Raw genomic sequence first — 23,719 nt, 5'->3', positions numbered from 1 at the left:
CACTGAGCCCCCAGGGAAGCCAAAATAGTGCTTAGCAGTATTCCCTGCAACAGGGACAGGGACACAACTGTGCAGTATGTTTTAAAAGTTTGCTGATTTTTTAGGAAAGAGTTTTTACTGTTTACTGTAATAAAATGTTGATACTCTAAGTAATATTTATTGCCACTCCCTATGCTACAATTGTTTTTGTTTGTTTTTAGTTCTATTCTTTCTGTTTGGATTAACAAGTCTGGCACACATTAACATGGAGTTGAATGACATCACAGACTGTGGTATGTTTCCCAGATTCAATGTTATTGATATTGATATTTTGTTAACTGCATATGCCTGTTGCAACTAATTTTATTGAGGGATATTTTGCTCAGGTTTTTCAGAAGGTTGGATTGATATACCAGCTGCTCTTCTCCTAGGCTAGTGTGAGAGAAGAGCAGTGAGAAGGGCCATATATTGAAAGTCTATGCACCCATGTGTGGATCAGTGTATCACAACATCCCTGTGCACACACCAAGCTCTGTCACAGAATGCACACAATGCTACTATAGTAACTCTACTGTTTTGAGAGAAAAGTAACATTTGTGTCTAGAGGAAAAATAATTCTGGTATTGTCAAGTAGTTTTTGAGATCTAGGGCAGCATTCACTGCCCTAGAATTTGCCCAGCCTGGTAGAGGAAATGTTTTCACACATCTTGAGTTCACTGTGAGGACACACAACAGAACAAACCTTCATATGCAAAATATAAACATACACAGTGACAATATGCTAATATCCAATCTGGTATACAGGCATGAATGCGTGCTATGGGATTAGAACATCTTGAATTGGAATCAGTGGTAAATGGATGGTCATGTGAAATTCTCTAAGGAATGAGTTTTAAACATTAAAACTCTCCAATAGGCCATGCTTTGAATAGTGGTTGTGCCACTTAATAACTGAGAGACTGAAGTTAGTTACTTAAATCTTGGCAACAGCATATATCGAAGGACTACTAGATTCTTCTTCCAAATATATTATCTTATAGTTGTGCAGATCACAAGTCTGACAAGAGTCTTACTGAGCTAAAACCAAGGCATCAGCAGGGCTATGCTACGTTCTTTCCTAGAGAGTCTAAGAGGGTCTAAGGAAGGATGAATATGCTTCCTTTTCCCTTTCTAGAGGCTGCCCACTTTTCTTAGCTGCCCACTTTCCTTGCCACCTTCAAAGTCAGCAATAGTGGTCAAGTCCTTCTCATGCTGCCATCTCTCTGGCTCTCCACTTTTCAGGACTCATATGATTAGATTGGACCTACCCAGATTATACAAGGTAATCTCCCATCTCCAGGGCTTCAGCTTCAATCACATCTTCAAAATCCCTTCTGTCGTGTAAAGCCAACATATTTACAGGTTCCAGGATAATAACATATTATTATCCAGGTCATCTCTGGGGGCCATTATTTTGCCTACCATAAAGATTTAGCATAATAACTTGGGCACAGAATACATAATCAAATATTTCTATCATTGTTTTGTTACATTATAAAACATAAAATATTTCAGGCCAAGACATGTTCTGTGGTGAAACAGAGTTGGTGGTAGGGATGGAAGCAGGGAAAATGGTTAGGAAATTTCTGAAAATATCCAAGTGAGAGATAATTGTGTTTTGGATAAGGGAGGCATTTTGGGAGGTGATTAAGAGTGATTAAATTCTGGTTGTGTTTTCAAACATATTGGCATGATTTTCCTGTCATCTGTATACAGAGTGTAAGAGAGAAATCACAGATGACTCTAAGAGTGGTCCAGAAATGGTGGCAATATTTAAAGATATAAAGGTACCGTAAGTAGAGACGATGGACTTCACAAAGAAATATGTGGGTACTAATTACCAAAGACTAAGGAATAATTGATGCTTTTGAACTGTGGTGTTGGAGAAGACTCTTGAGAGTCCCTTGGACTGCAAGGAGATCCAACCAGTCCATTCTGAAGATCAACCCTGGGATTTCTTTGGAAGGAATGATGCTAAAGCTGAAACTCCAGTACTTTGGGCACCTCATGAGAAGAGTTGACTCATTGGAAAAGACTCTGATGCTGGGAGGGATTGCGGTCAGGAGGAGAAGGGGGCGACCGAGGATGAGATGGCTGGATGGCATCACTGACTCGATGGAAGTGAGTCTGAGTGAACTCCGGGATTTGGTGATGGACAGGGAGGCCTGGCGTGCTGTGATTCATGGGGTCACAAAGAGTTGGACACGACTGAGCAACTGAACTGAACTGAACTGAAAGGAAGATAATATTCACCTCACATCAGGCGTACTCAGATGTGCAATATAAGATCCTCCACATTTGAACACAAGTAGGTAGAACCCCAAATTACTGTGATTAGTTTTCTTCCACCTAGTGGGCTGGAACTTTAAAACAGAAAATAGGTTGAGTTATGCAAAAGTAAAAAAACTTAATTTTCTGCACACCTCAACGATGGACTGAGATTTTTATTTACTATATTCACCAACACTTAGTTCAGGCTCTGTGGTAATCTAATCATTGGTTATCAGTATCAGAAATTATCAGTTAACCTGTTTTCTGTACTAAACCAGGAGACCCTGAACAGTAAGAATTATTGTTATATTCTTTTTTTTAAATCTCTAGCACTTCGGAGAAGGCAATGGCACCCCACTCCAGTACTCTTGCCTGGAAAATCCCATGGACAGAGGAGCCTGGTGGGCTGCAGTCCATGGGTTCACTAAGAATCGGACACGACTGAGCGACTTCACTCTCACTTTTCACTTTCATGCATTGGAGAAGGAAATGGCAACCCACTCCAGTGTTCTTGCCTGGAGAATCCCAGGGACGGTGGAGCCTACAGGGGGCTGCCGTCTATGGAGTCACACAGAGTCGGGCATGACTGAAGTGACCTAGCAGCAGCAGCAGCAGCAGCAGCAGCAGCAGCAGCAGCAGCAGCACTTAGCTTGATGTTCAGAATTTAGGACAATTTTATTACTGAATATGTACAGATAGATAATATTTTTTGTGAGAGAGGCTATTGGTGGGTAGTTTAATAAAACAAGACTGTACTTAATGACAGATACTATGGGGTAGAGTATGACTTACATTCACAATAGCTGGTGGATTTTAGCAGTTGGGTATAAAATTTCATTCTAAAAAAAAGTCCTCTTTAGAGTGACTGCAAATGAGTATGGAGTTTCTTTTGGGGGTGATGAATATTTTCTAAAATCAGACTGTGATGATGGTTGTTGCACAACTTTGTGAATTTACTAGAACTTTTAAAATTGTACACTATAAATGGTGGAATTTATGGTATGTGACATATCTCCAAACTGTTCATATGCGAAACCCTTCAATAAAAGGGCACAGTACAAAAAATTACATCAGCCTATAAAGCACATAGCCGCAAAATGCAGTTGCTTAATGGAAGGCATAAAAAGACTATATGAGGCAAAAGAAGTCTTCTGGGAACCAGCATACTCTAGAGACGTAGTGAGTGACAACACCAAAGGGAGTTGGCTGCTCGGTTCTGAGACTGTCTCCAGCCAGACAGCCAGTAAGTCTTCTCATAAGCTCACCCTCAGCTGGATCTAAAGCCTTCCCGGCATTGTGAGTCAGCCCGAGAGGGACAGGAAAACTGCTGTATGGGCCCTGTAAGTAACATTGTTTTGAAAAAGCTCAACTCTAGGCAAGCCGAACTTTCCTACCCACAGATGAGCGTCTCCTCACCCGGAGCAGAATTAGCCTAGATAATGGGATGGTGGGCTGAGATGGAGGGTAGAATTTATATAATTATTTATTCTCAGGAAAGCTGTAGAAAAGGGGTGTTTTGTTCTGTCAGGTGTGGGTGGGATATCCTGCTGTTCATTAGTCAAATGACTTAATCAGTTGCTAATACATTTATCCTAGTTAGTGGTTTGGTGCTCAAGAAAACTAAGGAGGTTTTCAGGGGCTGAAAAGCCCAGTGATTCTTACTAAAAATGAAAAAATACCAATTTTGAACATCTAATGCATGCCAGGTACTATACTAGACACAGTGTGTGTTCAATCTCACAGAGAAGGAAAACAAATGAAAGAAAGTTTACACTACTTGTAGGTTTTAGTGAGAATAGTTTTTGAGAGCCTGAGCATTGAAATTAAAAAGAAATGGGTTTTTTTTTATTAAAAAAAAAAGAAAGAAATGGGTTTAGAATCCCTACTCTGATGTTCACTAGTTGTACATGGTCTTGTATATGTTTCATAACTTCTTTCATATTCAATTTATTCATCAGAAAAGTGAATATAATACTGCTCCATGGTGTTATAATAAAGATGAAAAGATAAAATGCTTATAGAGTACTGGGCAAAGTAATGTTCATAGAGCAGTAATTGTTGTTATATTTTTGTCATTATCACTATACAAGGTCTCAAAACTAGTTGGTGTTTGAGCAAGGATCTAAACCCAGATCAGTCACACAATAGCCATGCTGTTGGCAATGACTTGGACAATACAGATAATATTATATAGTCTAATTCAGCCATTAAAGCCATCACCACAAACTGCAGCTCATGGCAGTGCAATGGACAAAGTGCATCACTGTGATCAAAGTGGACAAAAAAATTAGTAGAGAAACTGTAGCTTATTTCCCATAAGAGAAAATGAAGGCTGTGCAGGAACTCAGAGGATGGGCTGAACAGACCTTCTGGTGACGGCTACACAAAATGTTCATTTGAGGGAATTTTTGTGCTTCCTCCTAACCATATTCATTAGTCCTCCTTTATTCTTTAAGATCAGTTCATGTTTTTTATTTAAGAAGATTGCAATGAAATACAACTGCAAGGTTCCACGACCAAACAGACTGCTATTACTAAGTCTCCATATGAAATCCTCTTGTGGCTCCAGTTTTTGACATTTCAGAAATAAAATTAATATTGAGGCTAAGTGAGTGGATGGTGAGTATGTGTGGTATGTGTGTGCATGAGGGAGGCAGTTCTGAGCAGATGATCTGCTAGAGTTCAATGTCATTTTCTGGTAAATGAAGCAAAGAAGAGGGACCCAGGTTTGGAATGGGAGAGGGAGTAGGATCTTCTTGATTCTTACTGACTGAGCTGTCTGAGGATATATGGGTGGAGGTATCCTTCAGGTATAGATAAAATAGTTTATTCACATTTTATTCACTGGCCCTAAGCAGAGAGCTTTGATTTGTTCTCCAAACTACTGCCAGTCTTTTTCTACATCATCTATTTGACTTACTCATTCTACTTCCATGACCTAGTTGAAGCCTAAAAATCTTACAGCTTCAAAGATTCTATTAACTTTTTTTTTGGATATTATAATTTATTTAGCACAATACAAGCATGGTTGTAATTCCCACACATACTGAAAGAGATCAAGTTTCTAGTTAATAGGCTCTGCATCTGTGATATAGTGCTTTGATATCCCATTTGGTTTCCATTATAATAAGCAAACATACTGCTTATTTTGCATCCATGAGATCTGAAGTCCTAAGCAGAACAGTAAGGATTAATTTCATCTTCATCGGAATCTTACTTAATGTTACTTGAAGAAAGCATTTGATTGTGAGGCAATACTCCATCTCTAATTTGTGATTGGGTATTCATAGGCCCACTGTTTGTCACTTGATTCTTCTTCATATGTTATTTGACATTTTCCCCCCTAAGTATTAAGAGCTACTAATTCTCAGTAGATGGGTTCAGAACACAGGCACACATTATGAAAATGAAATGTCACATGGAAGTGTCCAAAAACATCAGCCAGAAACATTCCTTGAAAATCTAGCTACCAGAACTCCAGATGATGATCCAGGTAGCGCAGAACAACTGCCAGGTGAAGTTAAATCTTTCCCAGGCTGGTCTTGGCCACCATGCTTCTCAGAATGCAACAAACGTTTGCCACACTACTTCTCTCGCTCCTGCTGAACTTTCAGTCAATAAAATCTCACAGCTTTTCTTCCATGGATGGTTGTTAAATCAGTTTCACGTCCTGCACTATTTTTTTGTAGTAGTAGTATCTAATTTTCTTTTTTTTTAACTTTATTTATTTTAATTGGAGGTTAATTACTTTATAATATTGTATTGGTTCTGCCATACATAAACATGTATCTGCCACAGGTATACACGTGTTCCCCATCCTGAACTCCCCTCCATCCTCCCTCCCCGTACCATCCCTCTGGGTCGTCCCAGTGCACCAGTCTTAAGCATCCAGTATCATGCATTGAACCTGGGCTGGCAACTCATTTCGTATACGATATTATACATGTTTCAATGCCATTCTCCCAAATCATCCCACCCTCGCCCTCTCCCACAGAGTCCAAAAGACTGTTCTATACATCTGTGTCTCTTTTGCTGTCTCGCATACAGGGTTATCATTACCATCTTTCTAAATTCCATATATATGCGTTAGTATACTGTATTGGCGTTTTTCTTTCTGGCTTATTTCACTCTGTATAATAGGCTCCAGTTTCATCTACCTCATTAGAACTGATTCAAATGTATTTTTTTAATGGCTGAGTAATACTCCATTGTGTTTATGTACCACAGCTTTCTTATCCATTCATCTGCTGATGGAGATCTAGGTTGCTTCCATGTCCTGGCTATTGTAAACAGTGCTGCAATGAACATTGGGGTGCACGTGTCTCTTTCAAATCTGGTTTCCTTAATGTGTATGCCCAACAGTGGGATTGCTGGGTCATAATGGCACCCCACTCCAGTACTCTTGCCTGGAAAATCCCATGGACAGAGGAGCCTGGTAGGCTGCAGTCCATGGGGTCGCGAAGAGTCGGACATGACTGAGCGACTTCAGTTTCACTTTTCACTTTCATGCATTAGAGAAGGAAATGGCAACCCACTCCAGTGTTCTTGCCTGGAGAATTCCAGGGATGGGGGAGCCTGGTGGGCTGCCGTCTATGGGGTCACACAGAGTCGAACATGACTGAAGTGACTTAACAGCAGCAAGGCAGTTCTATTTCCAGTTTTTTAAGATGGCTAACAAACACATGAAAAGATGCTCAACGTCACTCATTATCAGAGAAATGCAAATCAAAACCACAATGAGGTGCCATTTCTATTAACTTTTAAAATGCAGAACTTTGGAGAGGCCATAAATAGATCTCAGGTTTGTGAGTCATCAGGATATAAGCGCTATTTAAAGCCATGGGAATAACTGTTATATCACAAGAAGAATATATGGAGAGCAAAAAATAAGAGGAACTTCTTGGAAGAAAATGACAGCCTTCAGTTTAGTTCAGTTGCTCAGTCATGTCCAACTCTTTGTGACCCCATGGACTGCAACACACCAGGCTTCCCTATCCATCACCAACTCCCAGAGCCTACTCAAACTCAGGTCCATCGCGTCAGTGATGCCATCCAACCATCTCATCCTCTGTTGTCCCCTTCTCCTCCTGCCTTCAATCTTTCCCCGCATCAGGGTCTTTTCAAATAAGCCGGTTTTTCACATCAGGTGGCCAAAGTATTGGAGCTTCTGCTTCAGCATCAGTCCTTCCAATGAATATTCATGACTGATTTCCTTTAGGATGGGCTAGTTGGATCTCCTTGCAGTCCAAGGGACTCTCAAGAGTCTTCTCCAATACCACAGTTCAAAAGCATCAATTTTTCGGTGCTCAGCTTTCTTTATTTTTTCTTAATTTAAATTTATTTATTTTAATTGGAGGCTAATTACTTTACAATATTGTAGTCCAACCTTCATAATCCATACATGACTACTGGAAAAACCATAGCTTTGACTAGATGGACCTTTGTTGATAATGTCTCTGCTTTTTAATATGTTGTCTAGGTTGGCCATAGCTTTGCTTCCAAGGAGCAAGTGTCTTTTAATTTTGTGGCTGCAGTCACTATCTACAGTGCTTTTGGAGCCCAAAAAAGTCTTACAGACAGTCTTAAAGAATAGCACAATTACAAGACAGGGAACAAAAATATTGTTTGATCACCAGGGCAAAAATCCTTATAGAATCACTATCACTGAAGCTAATAAAGGAGACAATTTCAAAGAGGAGATAGTCAACACTGAGAAAATGTGAAATAAGGGAGAGGAAACTGAATGTGCAAATAAACTTTTGGACTTGGTATTTAGGAAGTCATTGGTGACAGTTCGAGAATGTTCTGAGAGTCATTAGAGAAATAATCTGGATTGTTACTGAGAGTGAAGGAATGATAAACAAAAGTATACTGCCTTTCAAAGAACATTTTTGTTATTATAAAATATGGCAGGAAACTGAGAGAGAAACAGTTTGTGTTCTACTTATTCCACTAGATAAGCACAGTGGCTGGTTAAGAAGGATGATCAATCTGTCTTGGTTGAATTGCGTGTGTTGGAAAAAATCAATATAAATGTGTGGGAAGCTTTCATTAATAGATTGGGATAAAACTTGAGTATTTTAGAGTGCAGGAAGGGAGTCAGTTGTACTAAATAAGACACTAAAGAAGGAAAGGAATCTTCCTGGAGTTAAATTAGAGGAGATGAAGAATTATTTATTTAGCTATTCATAAAATATTTGGAAATGCCTGGCTTCTGATGCTCTGGAAATAAAATCCAAATTCCTAATCTCTTCCATGGAATTCAAGATATTCATGTCCTAGCCCCCACCTTCTCTTACTTTATTTCCTATAGCACCCAGCTTCACATTTAAGGCTCAGTAGTCTTCCAACAAATTGTAATATATCATTCAGCCTCTGCTTCCTTGTTATCTATGTCAAGAACATATCTTTGATTTCCATCCTTGTAAACTCACACCCAACCATCAAAACTTTACAGAGTTAAAATCTATCTCATCACTTAAGATTTCTTGGAACTAATATTTCTTAGAACACAGTCAAACACATTCATGTATACTTGTATTCAGAATCTGTCGCTCCACATTAGTTTTGTCTTATCTGTCACTTTGAAGCATCTTACCTTCACATACTTTACAGTTCAGTTCAATTCAGTCACTCAGTCCTATCGAACTCTTTGCGATCATATGGACTAGAGCACGCCAGACTTTCCTGTCCATCACCAACTCCCAGAACTTGCTCAAACTCACCTCCATTGAGTCGGTGATGCCATCCAGCCATCTCATTCTCTGTCATCACCTTCTCCTCCTGCCTTCAGTCTTTCCCAGCATCAGGGTCTTTCCCATTTGTCCATTCTTTGCATCTGGTGACCAGAGTATTAGAGCTTCAGCTTTAGGATCAGTCCTTCCAGTGAATATTCAGGACTGATTTCCTTTAGGATTGACTGGTTTGATGTCCTTGCACTCCAAGGGACTCTCAAGAGTCTTCTCCAACACCACAGTTCAAAAGCATCAATTCTTTGGCACTCAGCTTTCTTTATGGTCCAACTCTCACATCCACGCATGACTACTAGAAAAACCATAGCTTTGACTAGATGGACCTTTGCTGGCAAAGTAATGTCTCTGCTTTTTAATATGCTGTCTAAGTTGGTCATCGCTTTTCTTCCAAGGAACAAACATCTTTCAATTTCATGGCTGCAGTCACCATCTGCAGTGATTTTGGATCCCCAAAAAATAAAGTCTGTCACTATTTCCATTGCTTCCACATCAACTTGCTATGAAGTGATGGAATCAGATGCCATGATCTTAGTTTTCTGAAAGTTAAGTTTTAAGCCAACTTTTTCACTCTCCTCTTTCACTGCCAACAAGATTTTCTTTAGTTATTTTTCACTTTCTGCCATAAGGGTGGTGTCCTCTGCATATCTGAGGTTACTGATATTTCTCCTGGCAATCTTGATTCCAGCTTGTGCTTCATCCAGCCCAGTGTTTCTCATGATGTCCTCTGCATATAAGTTATAAATATGCAAGGTGACAATATACAGCCTTTATGGACTTTCCCGATTTGGAACCAGTCTGTTGTTCCATGTCCAGTTCTAACTGTTGCTTCCTGACCTGCATATAGGTTTCTCAAGAGGCAGGTCAGGTGGTCTGGTATCCAATCCCTTTCAGAATTTTCCACAGTTTATTGTGACCCACACAGTCAAAGGCTTTGGCATAGTCAGTAAAGCAGAAATAGTTTTGTTTTGTTTTTTTTTTGTTTTTTTTTTTTTTTTTTTTTCTGGAACTCTCTTGCTTTTTCAATGATCCAATGGATGTTGGCAATTTGATCTCTGGTTCCTCTGCCTTTTTTAAATCCAGCTTAAACATCTTGAAGCCCATGGTTCACGCATGTACTGGTGAAGCCTGGCTTGGAGAATTTTGAACATTACTTTACTAGTGTGCGAGATGAGGGCAATTGTGCAGTAGCTTGAGCATTCTTTGGCATTGCTTATCTTTGGGATTGGAATAAAACTGTACTTTTCCAGTCCTGCAGCCACTGCTGAGTTTTCCAATTTGGCTGGCATATTGAGTGCAGCACTTTCACAGCATCATCTTTTAGAATTTGAAATAGCTCAACTGGAATTCTATCACCTCCACTAGCTTTGATCATACTGATGCTTCTTAAGGCCCACTTGACTTCGCATTCCAGGATGTCTAGCTCTAGGTTGGTGATCACACCATTATGATTACCTGGGTCATGAAGATCTTTTTTGTATAATTTTTCTGTGTATTCTTGCCACCTCTTTGTAATATCTTCTGCTTCTGTTAGGTCCATACCACTTCTGTCCTTTATTGTGCCCATCTTTGCATGAAATGTTCCCTTGGATCTCTAATTTTCTTGAAGAAATCTCAAGACTTTCCCATTCTATTGTTTTCCTCTATTTCTTTCCATTGATCATTGAGAAAGGTTTTCTTATCTCTCTTTGCTATTCTTTGGAACTCTGCATTCAGAGTCAGAAAGGGTGTATCTTTCCTTTTCTCCTTTGCCTTTCACTTCTCTTCTTTTCTCAGCTATTTATAAGGCCTCCTCAGATAATCATTTTGCCTTTTTGCATTTCTTTTGCTTGGAGATAGTCTTGATCTCTGCCTCCTGTACAATGTCATGAACCTCTGTCCATAGTTTTTCAGGCACTCTATGAGATCTAATCCCTTGAATCTATTTGTCACTTCCACTGTATAATTGTAAGGGATTTGATTTAGGTCGTACCTGAATGGTGTAGTGGTTTTCCCTACTTTCTTCCATTTAAGAGTTCTACAAGTAGTGGCATTTCTTTGCCTGTGATTCCGCTGATATGCACATGCTTAGTACACAGTGCCTGGCTTTTTCAAACAGGTAATTTTCCTTTTTTTTCAACAGTGTCACTGGGCTCTCTTTAAAGATGAGGTTTTCTGCCTCTCAGTGATGAGGTCCTGACATCTCTGGTTTTCTCAGGCACCAAACCTCCGTTATTTTGCTTGCTTTGTGCCATTAGTGCTGACATAATCTGGTCTTTTGTATTCTCATGACAATTTTTATTATTCATCATAATATGCTGGATGTTGAAATTATTTATAAGCAGCAGCATTCACTCTCTTTTAATTATAAACCTTGTAAGAGGTGTTTTGTTTGTGTTATATCTTAGCTTCTAGCACAGCACTGTACCCAGAGTAGGTGCTCAGGAAATGTCTCAGAGTGTAAGGCAAGAGCAAAGAAACAATATTACAAGCTCATTCTCTCAACAGTTTCTGGCTTGGAATACTTTGTCTTGACATACACAAAATGTGGAATTATTTCAAGTACTGTTTTTCTTGGAAAGCCTTTTGCAAGTACCCCAAACATTTTGTACACAGAACTGAAGTGATTCCTTTTTTTAATAATTTTTCTACTTCCAAGTAACCTCAGAAAGTTGTTAACTTCAAAAACTGAGTCCTAAATTCTATGAAAAATGATAAGAAATAGGTCAAAGACTTGTGGAAAATGAGATGTGAACCCATTATTATAAATTATCATGAGTATCATTCATTTAATAGATTTTTAGTTTATCTTCCTGATCAATACATACTTATTAAATGTAAAAGCTGTAAAAAAAAAAAAAAAGATGTTCAGGAATCGCTATAGTTATAATTAATTTCAAAAAGTGCTAATAGAACCTGTTAATCTTTCAAACTTTCACAGTTAATTGTTAAATACATGCCAGTTGCGTGAGACAGTATCTACTTCATTTTTTTAAGTATTTTTTAATTGTTTATTTATTTATTTTTGGCTGCTCTGGGTCTCTCTTGCTGCGTGTGATTTCTCTAGTTGCAGCAAGCAGAGGTTACTCTCTAGCAGAGGCATGCACTTCTCATCGCAGTGGTTTCTCTTATGGCAGAGCATGGGCTCTAAGTACCCAGGCTTCAGTACTTGAGGCACATAACCTTATTTGCCCCAAGACATGGGGGATCTTCTCAGACCAGGAATCACATTTGTGTCCCCTGATTAGCAGGCAGTTTTTTTTTTAACCCCTGGACCACTAAGGAACCTTGATACTTCAGTTCTATAAAATGATCAAATCCATGGCAGTGTCATGGGAGTAGTAACCAGAAAAAGAAATTCCTTTTTAAATAAATATTCCCTTTTTGTTAACTCTCATTTCCCTTATGAGATTTGCTAATATATTCTGACAGCAATTTAATTGGTTCTCTGAGAACAATCTAATTTTTCTAAACTGGGGAATATGAAGTCATAGTTCACTGATTTGACCAACTCATGTAATTTAACACTCTTTTTTCCTTGAATTTTCCATTAATCAAATTAAAAATTTCCTGTTAAAACTAAGAGATTTATTTAGGGAATTCTTGACCTTGCAGTTTGGGTAAAACTGTGTGTTCTGGAAACCCTTAGGTTCCCTTAAGGAACAGTGATCTTAACATTGGTTACAAGTTCATTCTGGCTCAACCCTCTTTCACATATGCCATGCTAAAAGCTTTGGAATACTAATCTCTGTTTTTCCCATACCTCTTCTTCCAACTTATACAGACCTATTTATCCAGGCTGCAATTACTTACTCAATGAAAAATAAAGTTATGTTCCCCTCCAAAGCAAAGCAGTAAAATTATATTAGGTGTCTCCTCAGAAGCATGTCTTAACAAAATGGAGAAAAATCTGTTCTTTGCTAATGGAGAAAAGCTAGTTTTTAAAGAAATTGAAGAAATATATTTGAAACTGACAGCATGTTATATCAAGCAGGGGCCAGAGGCCTCTGTAGGTAATAAGTCTGTGTTCTAGCTCTCCATCTCTCTAATGCAATTCCAGATGCTGTAAGGGTCTGGACAAGGGTTAAATGACAGGGGTCATTTGAAAGATTAGATACTATAGTCACCTGCACATGACCGCACTGATGCCTAAGTCATTTATTATCACATAATACATGTAATTTTGCATTATAAGTATCTCTCAATATTTTCTCGCTTCCCAAATTATCTGTAAGCTTCACTGCTTTCTCTTCTCTCGACCAATGTAATACTGCTCTTCCAAATCTTCAATCATCTGTCCCTGATGCCAACTATACAGAATATATTCCAAAGAGGATGGACTATGATCAGCCAGTCTTGGATCAAGTGTGTTTTCTTAGTTCTGCTATCTCTGGCTAGAGGAAAAGGTCACATAATATAAACCTTGCTATCAGCAAAATGCTCCAGAGAAGAAAAATCATGAGCAGGAGCAAATACAAAAAAAAAAAAAAAAAGTATTTTTAAAGCAGTTGAAATTTTTCAATTATTTTATCAATTTATATCAGCCATTCATATGTACATAGTATATAGATCTTCATCTATGGTTAGCTTTTGGTTGAATAAAATTATTCATAATTGGATTGCCTGTTTAAATGTAAGTTTTTTGGTTATTCCAGAATTTCATCTTGGAATTCTGTACTTTTTAATTCATCATGTCAAACTTGAAAAATACCACATCCTCTTCCGTCATTTTCCTGCTGACGGGTGTTCCCGGGCTGGAAGCCTTTCACAGCTGGATCTCCATTCCCTTCTGCTTTCTCTATGCAACTGCTCTCTCAGGAAACAGCCTGGTTCTCTTTGCCATCGTCACTCAGCCCAGCCTCCACGAGCCCATGTATTATTTCCTCTCCATGCTGTCCACCACTGACCTTGGCTTGTCAATATCCACTCTGTTCACCATGCTGGGTATCTTCTGGTTCAATGCCAGGGAGATCAGCTTTAATGCCTGCTTGTCACAGATGTTCTTTATTAAATTCTTCACTGTCATGGAGTCATCAGTGTTGTTGGCCATGGCTTTTGATCGTTTTGTGGCCATCTCTGACCCCCTCAGGTATGCCATCATTTTGACAGACTCCAGAATAACTCAGATTGGAGTGGCCATTGTCATCAGGGGGGTGCTAACGCTCACGCCAATGGTAGCACTTCTTACGAGACTGTCCTATTGCCGCAGCCGCGTGCTCCACCACTCCTACTGCTTCCACCCGGATGTGATGAAGCTCTCGTGCACAGACACCAGGCTCAACAATGCAGTGGGGCTGACTGCCATGATCTCTACTGTTGGTGTGGACTCGATCCTCATCCCCTGTTCGTATGTTTTGATCATCAAGACTATCCTCAGCATTGCATCCCCAGAAGAGAGGAAGAAAGCCTTCAGCACATGTATCTCTCATATTGGGGCTGTTGCCATTTTCTATATCCCATTGATCAGTCTGTCCTTTGTTCACAGGTTTGGGAAATGGGCCCCAGCCTATGTACATACTATGATTGCTAACACCTACTTGCTAATCCCCCCTGTCATGAACCCCATCATCTACAGCGTGAAGACAAAACAGATACGCAGAGCTGTGATAAAAATTCTCCATTCCAAAGACACATAGAATCATAGAAACAATCTATGTCAGGTTGTTTTATCAATTGAAAGGTGAATCTGGTGATCGTTGATGCCAAATGTGCAAATATTTAAAATCAAAGATGAAATATATTTAGAAAATCAGCTTGACTGACCCATTTATTTTACAAACGAGGAGACAAGACATTAGAATAGGAGGAACGAACAGCTTTACTGTTTAGAATTTCTCCTCCAATGACTGCTTATTCTAAACTGTTGTTTATCCTGCCAGTAGTCTGTCTCCTTTTACTTCATCCTCCTCTCAGCAGGTAAGATGACGCAGTATGAAAAAGTCACTCCTTTTTGAGAAATAGGTAGTATTTTCTAACTGTAATAATAATTTTAACTAATTTTATTATTTCCTTTAACCAGTCATTATTCTGTTTTTTACACATATTAACACATTTTTATATTTGAAACAAAATGATAAGATAGTCACTTTTAGTATTAATGAGAAAAACTGAAGCACAAAAATGTTAACATGCTTAAACAGATAGTAAGTAACAAAGCCATATTTCCTTTCCACCTGCAAACTGACTTATTTCAGGGTCCTCCTACTCTTAACTTTAATGGTGTATGTAGTATAAACAATATATGTATTTATATATCTATACTATATTTATATGTAATATAAACATGTATATACAATATAGCATATAATTATACATGAATTGGATCCCCTAGAGGAGGAAATGGCAGCCCACTCCAGTATTCTTGCCAGGAGAACTCCATGACAGAGGAGCCTGGCAGACTACAGTCCATGAGGTCGCAGAGAATGGGACACGACTGACCGTCTGAGCAGCAGAGTACATAAATTAACTAACTTGTACTGGGGGGACACAATTTAGCCAAACAAACAAAAAAAAATAAAACTGTATTCTCCAGAAATTTTCAACCAATTAATCAAATAAAAGCTTAAAACAAAATCCTCAAACCTCACAAATGTATTTCTACCTGATGTTCTCTCCCAGCTAAGCATATTCCAGAATTTCTTTCTGACCTCCCTTAACATTCTGCCCCAGAAGAAACTGAAAAGTGACTAGAACTGCAAAGGAATTACAAGTTGTGTTATTAGAATTGTTTTAATTTATAGCATTTATTTCATGTATGGCTTAATCCAGCAAGTTAATTATTTTTTCCAACCTGGGTATATCCAATAATTCTCAAAAATTTAAAGTGCATGTTTCATTGATACATTGGTATCACTCAGTAATCACTCAGTAATCACTCAGTAATGGTGGGCCCTATAGCTGGTATCAGATCCAACAAGGAAGCAGAAGTAGTCATTCATAGCTACAGGGAATTTATTCACAGTACCAGCTATTTAATCGTTAGGATGATATCAAAATCCTCAGCATGTTTGACAATAGTATTTTCAGAGTCAATTACTGTTAATCTTCATCTTTGTTATTGTTGCATGTTGAAATGTCCCAGAACTTTGTTTTGAGACCTGTCTTATTCTTTGTTATATTCTCATTTCTGGTCATCTAATGTAACATCATGTCTTTACATACCATCTATAGGCTTGTAAATCCCAAATAAGTATTTATAATATAGTCCAGACTCATATCTAATTGCCTGTGCATCAGTATCTTCATTTGGACATCTAAAAATCATCTTAGACTCATCATATCCAAAACCATATCCTGGTATTCACATCAAGGAAAAAACATTCTCAATCACGGTTTTTTATAACCCAGAACTCTGCTTTTCAAGATGCTGAGAGAAGACTTGGAGTTATTTCTGGCACATGTTCACCTCCCCTATTCTACATCCAATCTTTAGCAAATGCTGCCTACTCTTTATTCCAGATATTCCAGATGTTGATATCTGGAGTACAACTACTTTCTACTACTTCTACTGCTACCACCATGTTCCAAGCCATCATCATTTTGAACCTGATTTGCTTTATAGTACAGTCTATTTTCCCCACAGTAGTTAAAAGGATTATCTTAATACACAAGACAAAGCATGTCACATCCTCTGTGCAACATGTTCCAGAGGTCTCCTGTTTTACCCAAGAAACATTTATAGTCATTATAATACCTTACAAGGATTTATGTGCTCTGACTCATCTTCATCAGCTCAACTTCATCTCCTACTGCTCTCCTCCTACTCACTGTACTGCTGCTGCGGCTGCTAAGTCGCTTCAGTCATGTTCGACTCTGTGCGACCCCAGAGACGGCAGCCCACCAGGCTCCCCCGCCCCTGGGATTCTCCAGGGAAGAACACTGGAGTGGGTTGCCATTGCCTTCTCCAGTGCATGAAAGTGAAAAGTGAAAGTGAAGTCGCTCAGTCGTGTCCTACTCTTCGCGACCCCATGGACCGCAGCCTACCAGGCTCCTCCATCCATGGGATTTTCCAGGCAAGAGTACTGGAGTGGGGTGCCATTGCCTTCTCCTACTCACCCTACTACACCCACACTAACCTCCAAACATCCCCTAAATACACCGAGTGTGCTTCATCCTCAGACTTTGCACTTGCAGATCTCCTTACTTGAGATGTTCTTCCTCCCGATGCGTGATTTACTGCCTGTCACCAAGCAGTCTCCGCTCATGCCCCCCCCCTTACTACAGGGCCCTTTATACTACAAAAAATAATAATGACAACACCACCTCTCCTCAGTTCCTGCCTACATTCACTCTCTTCCTTACCTACCTTGTTTTAACTTCTAGCATTTTCACACCCTCTGTAACACATTACATATTTATATCTTTTCTAGCTTCCCCATTAAAAGGTAAGGTCTTTGAGAATAAGGACTTTGTTTCTTTTAAGCTCTCTTCCTGCCAGATAGGAAGAAAAAAATCATAAAATCTGTGTGGCCTGCTCAAACTCGTTGCTTCCTCTCCACCCAGTGCTCCAGGCACAAAAAACAACTTGCATTTCCTTAGCCTTGATTGCTCTATCTCACTTTCAAGCCTTTGCACAGGCTCCTCCACTTACAGCACCCTCACTCTCTTCCCTCTGACCAAGTAGAAGCAGCTTTCCTTCAGAGATGTTTTCATGATGTCTCAAGTCTGTCTGATACCCTTTTCAGGTTCTCCTGCATCATTTTGTGCTTCTTCGTCATGGCACCCTTTTTCAGACGCTACTGAAAGCATTCTCCCCACAAAAGGCTCTCCTTACTTCTTGAGATCAAGGGACCACGTCTCAGTCACCATTAGAAATAAGAGAAAATGCTCACATGATGTGGGTTCACAGACTCAATTTTTGTTTGATATGACTTAAGATAGGGCAGGGAGATAAGGGAGAGAGACAAAGAGGTGCTTGAGCTAGAGAAGATGGATGGGGGTACCCAGCGACCTAAATATGGGAGGAGATGGAATTTCAGTCTTAAGAACTAGACAGCCAGGAAGCTCTCACTACTTCTACAGATGTTTCTCTCCCATCAACACCCGCCCACAGGACCAACACTAACATGTGAAAAGCCCCACTGTGCAACCATCCAAGCAACTTGTAAGCTTCCATTCCTAGGGAGTACATAATATAGACGTTAAGGGACATGGGGGTGGGGTGCAGAGCAAATGTCGTCTTTGACCCAAGGGACAAGCTCACAATGAATTGGAGATTTTCCTAAAGGCCAGAGCAGTGGTAGACACATGGCCACTATTTCACTTGGACTTCTTAATCAAAATCCTTAAAAATTCCATAAGTCCTATGAGGCCCTATACGATCCAATTGCCCATTACTTCTCTGATTGTATCTCCCTAATACTCTTGTCCTGGTTCCCCCTGCTCAGCACAGTGGCCTTCTTGGTGTTCTAAACTCGCAGATACATTCTCTTCTCAGGAATTTTATTTGTGGTTTCTTTTCCTTCTTCCTGGAATAGCCATCTTCAAATACCTCCATGGATATATTTCTCACTCTGTTAGGCTTCTCCTCAAATGCTTTCATTCTGTGTGGTCTTCTTAATATTGTCCAATAGCTTCATTTAAAATTTCTACTATCCCCTTGAGATGTATTTATTTCCTTCTTCCCTTTATTTTTTTACTCCTGAAGCCTACCTAACATTCTCTTTCATTTTTTATAGCAACTCCATTTACTGTCTGTGCCCCTAACCAGAGTACTCTGTGAGGCTGGAGATTTGTATGTGTGGCGTCTGTTTTTCTTATTACATTGCTGTCATTGTTCAGTTGCTAGATCATGTCCAACTCTTTGTGACCCATGAACTGCAGCATGCCAGGCTTGATAAATCTTTGTTGAATGTGAATAAAGAAAGAATCCAAATACTTGGTTCTCTGACCATATTATAATTCAGGAACCATATGACCTAAGCAAAGAGACTTTAGGTCATGTGTATGCTTTATCTGTGACACAGGTGCAATGAAAAGTGGCTTCCTCACCTGAAAGTCCATTTCATCAACTGAAAGAAAAGCTGGGGCTGGGAAAAGAGAAGTTCAAGAGGTACATGGCCTTATTTTAAATTATGGGACTATATTTTTGTGTGACTATCTCAGTGAAGAGAATATGAACTCCTAGAGCTCAGAACCAAACTACATGCACTGGCCGCTGTGTCTAGTAAAGTGGCTAACTAGAGTCTGAGTTACTTGGAGGGGCAGATATAGATTGTCGAGAGCCCTGTATGTTTAGGTGTGGGAGTGACGGCAGAGGCAGTGGGCCCCTGGTAATCTTCGCCCATCCACGCCCACCAGACTGAAACAGTGGGAAGCCTGTGGAGTGACATACAAGTAGCCATGGAGGTTTTGCTCCCTGCCTGCCCAGCCCCAAGGCCCTCAGTCCGTAGTCCCATAGCCTATCCCCATGGGAGTCCTAGGCAGTTATAAATAAATCTGTGCCTGAAAGGGAGAGTCAGCTTCAGTTGCCTCTCATCAGGACTGTGCCATATTCAAGTGAGTGCACCCTCACTGGGGTCAGGCAGCCCATGGTCCCTGACGTCCTAAGGAACCCTGAAGACCCTACAAACTGTCTCATGGCAAGGTAAAGGGAAGCCTTTGTATCGCACCCACATCTTCATGGATGAGGAAGAAGTGTCCCAGAGTGTTAGCTGCCACCCAGAAAGGCAAGTGACAATAGATGCTACAGCCACACTCAGACCCAAAGAGAAGCTGCAAGTGGGTCTGGCTAGCATCCCTTTGGGCAGAAGACCAGACCACATGGGAGGAAAGCATGAGGTCTTCTGGGATAGGTAACTGGGGAGATGAAACAATGGCCCCAAGTCTTAGGCTGCTACCCGCAAAGCAGAAAAGGTGCCCTGCGGAAAGAAGAGTCAGGAAGATATCTGACTCTGAGGCCACCAGAGACCCTTCTTGTCTGCCCATGTGGATGTTGTCATCAGAGGCGCTGAGAAAGGGGAAATGCATTACTGTCCTCCCCTTGCTACCCTCCATGCTTGTGAGCATCTCCTCTGAAAAACACTTTTCATTCTTTGACAGCAGCTGAGGGGGACAAAGCTGGGATCTGATATTTGTCAAGGAAGGTAGCTGTAATATCTTGGCACATGTCTGAGAATGGAGAACAAATAGTCATCAGAGGAGAGATTTTCTGACCTTTGAACCTGGATCTGTTCTTCCTTGCTTATCTAATATGAGGATAATCTAAGTCAAAATGTTTAGTTTTCATTTTATCATATTGTGTTTTTAGATACCTCGTCACTCTCCTCTCCAAACCCTCTCCAAGCCCTCTCTACTAAGGCCAAATATAAGAGCATGTCTCAGCAGCAGAAAGGACACAGGTTAGGAGTGAAGAGGAATCCTGGTGGGGTGGGGAGAAGTGGGGAGGATGAACAGTTTAATCCCAATATCACTGATGAAGTCACCTGCAGAGTGTATTCTATTATTTTTTTTGAAAAGCCAAGCTTTTAGCTCTTTAGAGACAATTAGCTCTATATACCAGGGTATGAAAGTGAAAGTGGAGAGTGAAAAAGTTGGCTTAAAGCTCAACATTCAGAAAATGAAGATCATGGCACGTGGTCCCATCACTTCATGGGAAATAGATGGGGAAACAGTGTCAGACTTTATCTTTTGGGCTCCAAAATCATTGCAGATGGTGACTGCAGCCATGAAATTAAAAGACGCTTACTCCTTGGAAGAAAAGTTATGACCAAGCTGGATAGAATATTCAAAAACAGAGACATTACTTTGCCGACTAAGGTCTGTCTAGTCAAGGCTATTTTTTTTTTCCAGTAGTCATGTATGGATGTGAGAGTTGGACTGTGAAGAAGGCTGAGCGCCGAAGAATTGATGCTTTTGAACTGTGGTGTTGGAGAAGACTCTTGAGAGTCCCTTGGACTGCAAGGAGATCCAAGCAGTCCATTCTGAAGGAGATCAGCCCTGGGATTTCTTTGGAAGGAATGATGCTGAGGCTGAAACTCCAGTACTTTGGCCACCTCATGTGAAGAGTTGACTCATTAGAAAAGACTCTGATGTTGGGAAGGATTGGGGGCAGGAGGAGAAGGGGACGACCGAGGATGAGATGGCTGGATGTCATCACTAACTCGATGGCCGTGAGTCTGAGTGAACTCTGGGAGTTGGTGGTAGACAGGAAGGCCTGGCGTGCTGCGATACACGGGGTCACAAAGAGTGGGACATGACTGAGCGACTGAACTGAACTAAACCAGGGTACTTCGGGAGACTTTCAGGAAAGAGTTTGATGAGATCAGAACATTGAATAAGGCAGAGCAACACTGAGTTTCCTAAGAAAGCAAAGACTCACCTAATATAAATAACTCATGGCCAGAGGTTCCAAGAAAGATGAAGCTCTAGGAGCATCAAGACTCATCTCAAGCTCTCTTTGTAGCAGTGAGAGTGGGCTTAGAGACAACTTTCAAAAGTAGAGGAGCCCATCAGCTAGGAACAGAGAGAAAGCCTTCATAGGGGCCACACCTGGCAGCTAAGATCCTACCAGCACCTTCATCTCCAGAGAATTCATTAATGGGAGCTACTACCTTTCATTTGATGACCCCAGATAAGCTTCCCTGTTACCTTAAGATATTGACTTTGGCCTTTTTACTTTAATTTTTATTTTGTGGGTTTTGTTTGTTTGTTTTTATTGTTTTTATTTTTTTATTACAGTTGTATCTTTCCTCTCTTGCTGACCTTAGACCTGATGACCTGGAATCCTGAAAATTTGCAAGCAAACAAAGCAAAACCAAAACAAAATAAAAAATCTCGCTATCCCCACTGTTTGCTCTACCTTGTATTCCCTTCTCTGTCTTTTTAATTTCTACTCAATATTTCAGGACTGAACAGAAGGATCATCTTGTTTCAGAGAGTTTCCTCTGATGATGCTTTCCCCATCCTATGCATTAAATGCACATCTTTTCCTAACACATATCCCAAGATCCTAATATTTTCATTACTTATCTATCTTTCACTCTAGGCAAGGTATCTGAAAGGCAAACGATGTGTCACAGCACCTGAAAGGCAAAAATATGCATTTTTGTCTCTGTATTTTCAGTATCTAGCAAATATCCTTGATATATGGTAAGTCTTATAAGTAAATGCTTATAGAGCAGAAAAATGATTCCCAGGGAGCTTGAGAAGGACAGATTTTGGGGATGAGCATTGTTCTCTCCAGGTTCCCTTTTACAAATGTAAATGGACTTTGAGAGTAGTGACTGATAAGTGAATCTGAGCTGTCACTTTGCCCTTTGACAGGAGGCTTCAGACAGCCTTTTTATGAAACAACACAAATGACTTGGAGGAGTGAGAGAAGAGAGAAGGCGAAGGAGAGCTAAGGTGTGTTCAGTCTGCAGGTCTCTGGGGACAGCCTCTCTGATTGTGCTTCCTGTCTTAGCAGGCTAACAGGCTGCCAGCGTGACCTCACCTTCTCGGTGCCAGCTATGAGTACCTGCAACTTCACACATGCCACCTTTGTACTTATTGGTATCCCAGGACTAGAAGCAGCTCAATTCTGGATTGGCTTTCCCCTGCTTTCTATGTATGCTGTGGCATTGTTTGGAAATTGCATCGTGGTCTCCATCGTAAGGATGGAGCGCAGCCTCCACGCTCCCATGTACCTCTTTCTCTGCATGCTGGCAGCCATCGACCTGGCCTTGTCCACATCCACCATGCCCAAGATCCTCGCCCTCTTCTGGTTCGACTCCCGGGAGATCACCTTTGATGCCTGTATGACCCAGATGTTCTTTATTCACGCTCTCTCAGCCATCGAGTCCACCATTCTACTGGCCATGTCCTTTGACCGTTACGTAGCAATCTGCCACCCGCTGCGCCATGCCGCAGTGCTCAACAACACAGTGACAGCCCAGATTGGCCTGGTGGCTGTGGCCCGCGGATCCCTCTTCTTCATCCCACTGCCTCTGCTCATCAAACGGCTAGCCTTCTGCCAATCCAATGTGCTCTCGCATTCCTATTGCTTGCACCAGGATGTAATGAAGTTGGCCTACGCAGACACATTGCCCAATGTGGTCTATGGTCTTACTGCCATCCTGCTGGTCATGGGTGTGGATGCCCTGTTCATCTCTTTGTCCTATTTTCTGATTATACGAACAGTTCTACAACTGCCTTCCAAGTCGGAGCGGGCCAAGGCCTTTGGAACCTGTGTGTCACACATTGGTGTGGTGCTGGCCTTCTATGTGCCTCTCATCGGCCTTTCAGTGGTGCATCGCTTTGGGAACAGCCTTCATCCCATTGTGCATGTTCTCATGGGTGATGTCTACCTACTTCTGCCTCCTGTCATCAATCCCATCATTTATGGTGCCAAGACCAAACAGATCAGAACCCGGGTGCTAGCTACGTTTAAGATCAGCTATGACAGGGAGTTTCAGCCTGTGGGAGGCAAGTGACCCTTACCACTGCACTTATTCTTACCTTTAATGGCTTGATATAATGATTTCCTAATGCTAGCTTGATCTTAGTTGCCCATAAACACATCGGTGATTTTCTCTGGTTTAGCTTCTAAATACTTCCTCTGTTTGGGGTGAAATTTTTGAGGCTGCCATAATTATTTTCTAGGCTTCCCAGGTGGGCATGAGTGGTAAAGAACCCATCTACCAGTGCAGGAGATGTAAGAGACATGGGTTCAACCCCTGAGTCAGGAAGATCTGCTGGAAGAGGGTGTGGCAACCCACTTCAGT

At 40.7% G+C, this 23,719-nt stretch overlaps 2 protein-coding genes across 2 annotated transcripts; both read left to right on the top strand.

Moving 5' to 3' along the window:
- On the top strand, positions 3,547-23,599 carry LOC102183346 (olfactory receptor 51E2). The gene is made up of 2 exons (XM_005689835.2): positions 3,547-3,629; positions 22,431-23,599. Exon 2 carries the CDS (start codon positions 22,466-22,468, stop codon positions 23,426-23,428), a length of 963 nt encoding a protein of 320 aa, XP_005689892.1. The 5' UTR covers positions 3,547-3,629; positions 22,431-22,465; the 3' UTR covers positions 23,429-23,599.
- Positions 13,709-14,653, top strand: LOC102183084 (olfactory receptor 51F2-like). Its single transcript, XM_005689834.2, has one exon. The coding sequence runs from the start codon at positions 13,709-13,711 to the stop codon at positions 14,651-14,653; it is 945 nt and encodes a 314-aa protein (XP_005689891.2).

This window comes from Capra hircus, chromosome 15 (assembly GCF_001704415.2).
Source record: "Capra hircus breed San Clemente chromosome 15, ASM170441v1, whole genome shotgun sequence".
Taxonomy (NCBI): domain Eukaryota; kingdom Metazoa; phylum Chordata; class Mammalia; order Artiodactyla; family Bovidae; genus Capra; species Capra hircus.
This window is presented reverse-complemented; position numbering and strand designations above follow the sequence as displayed.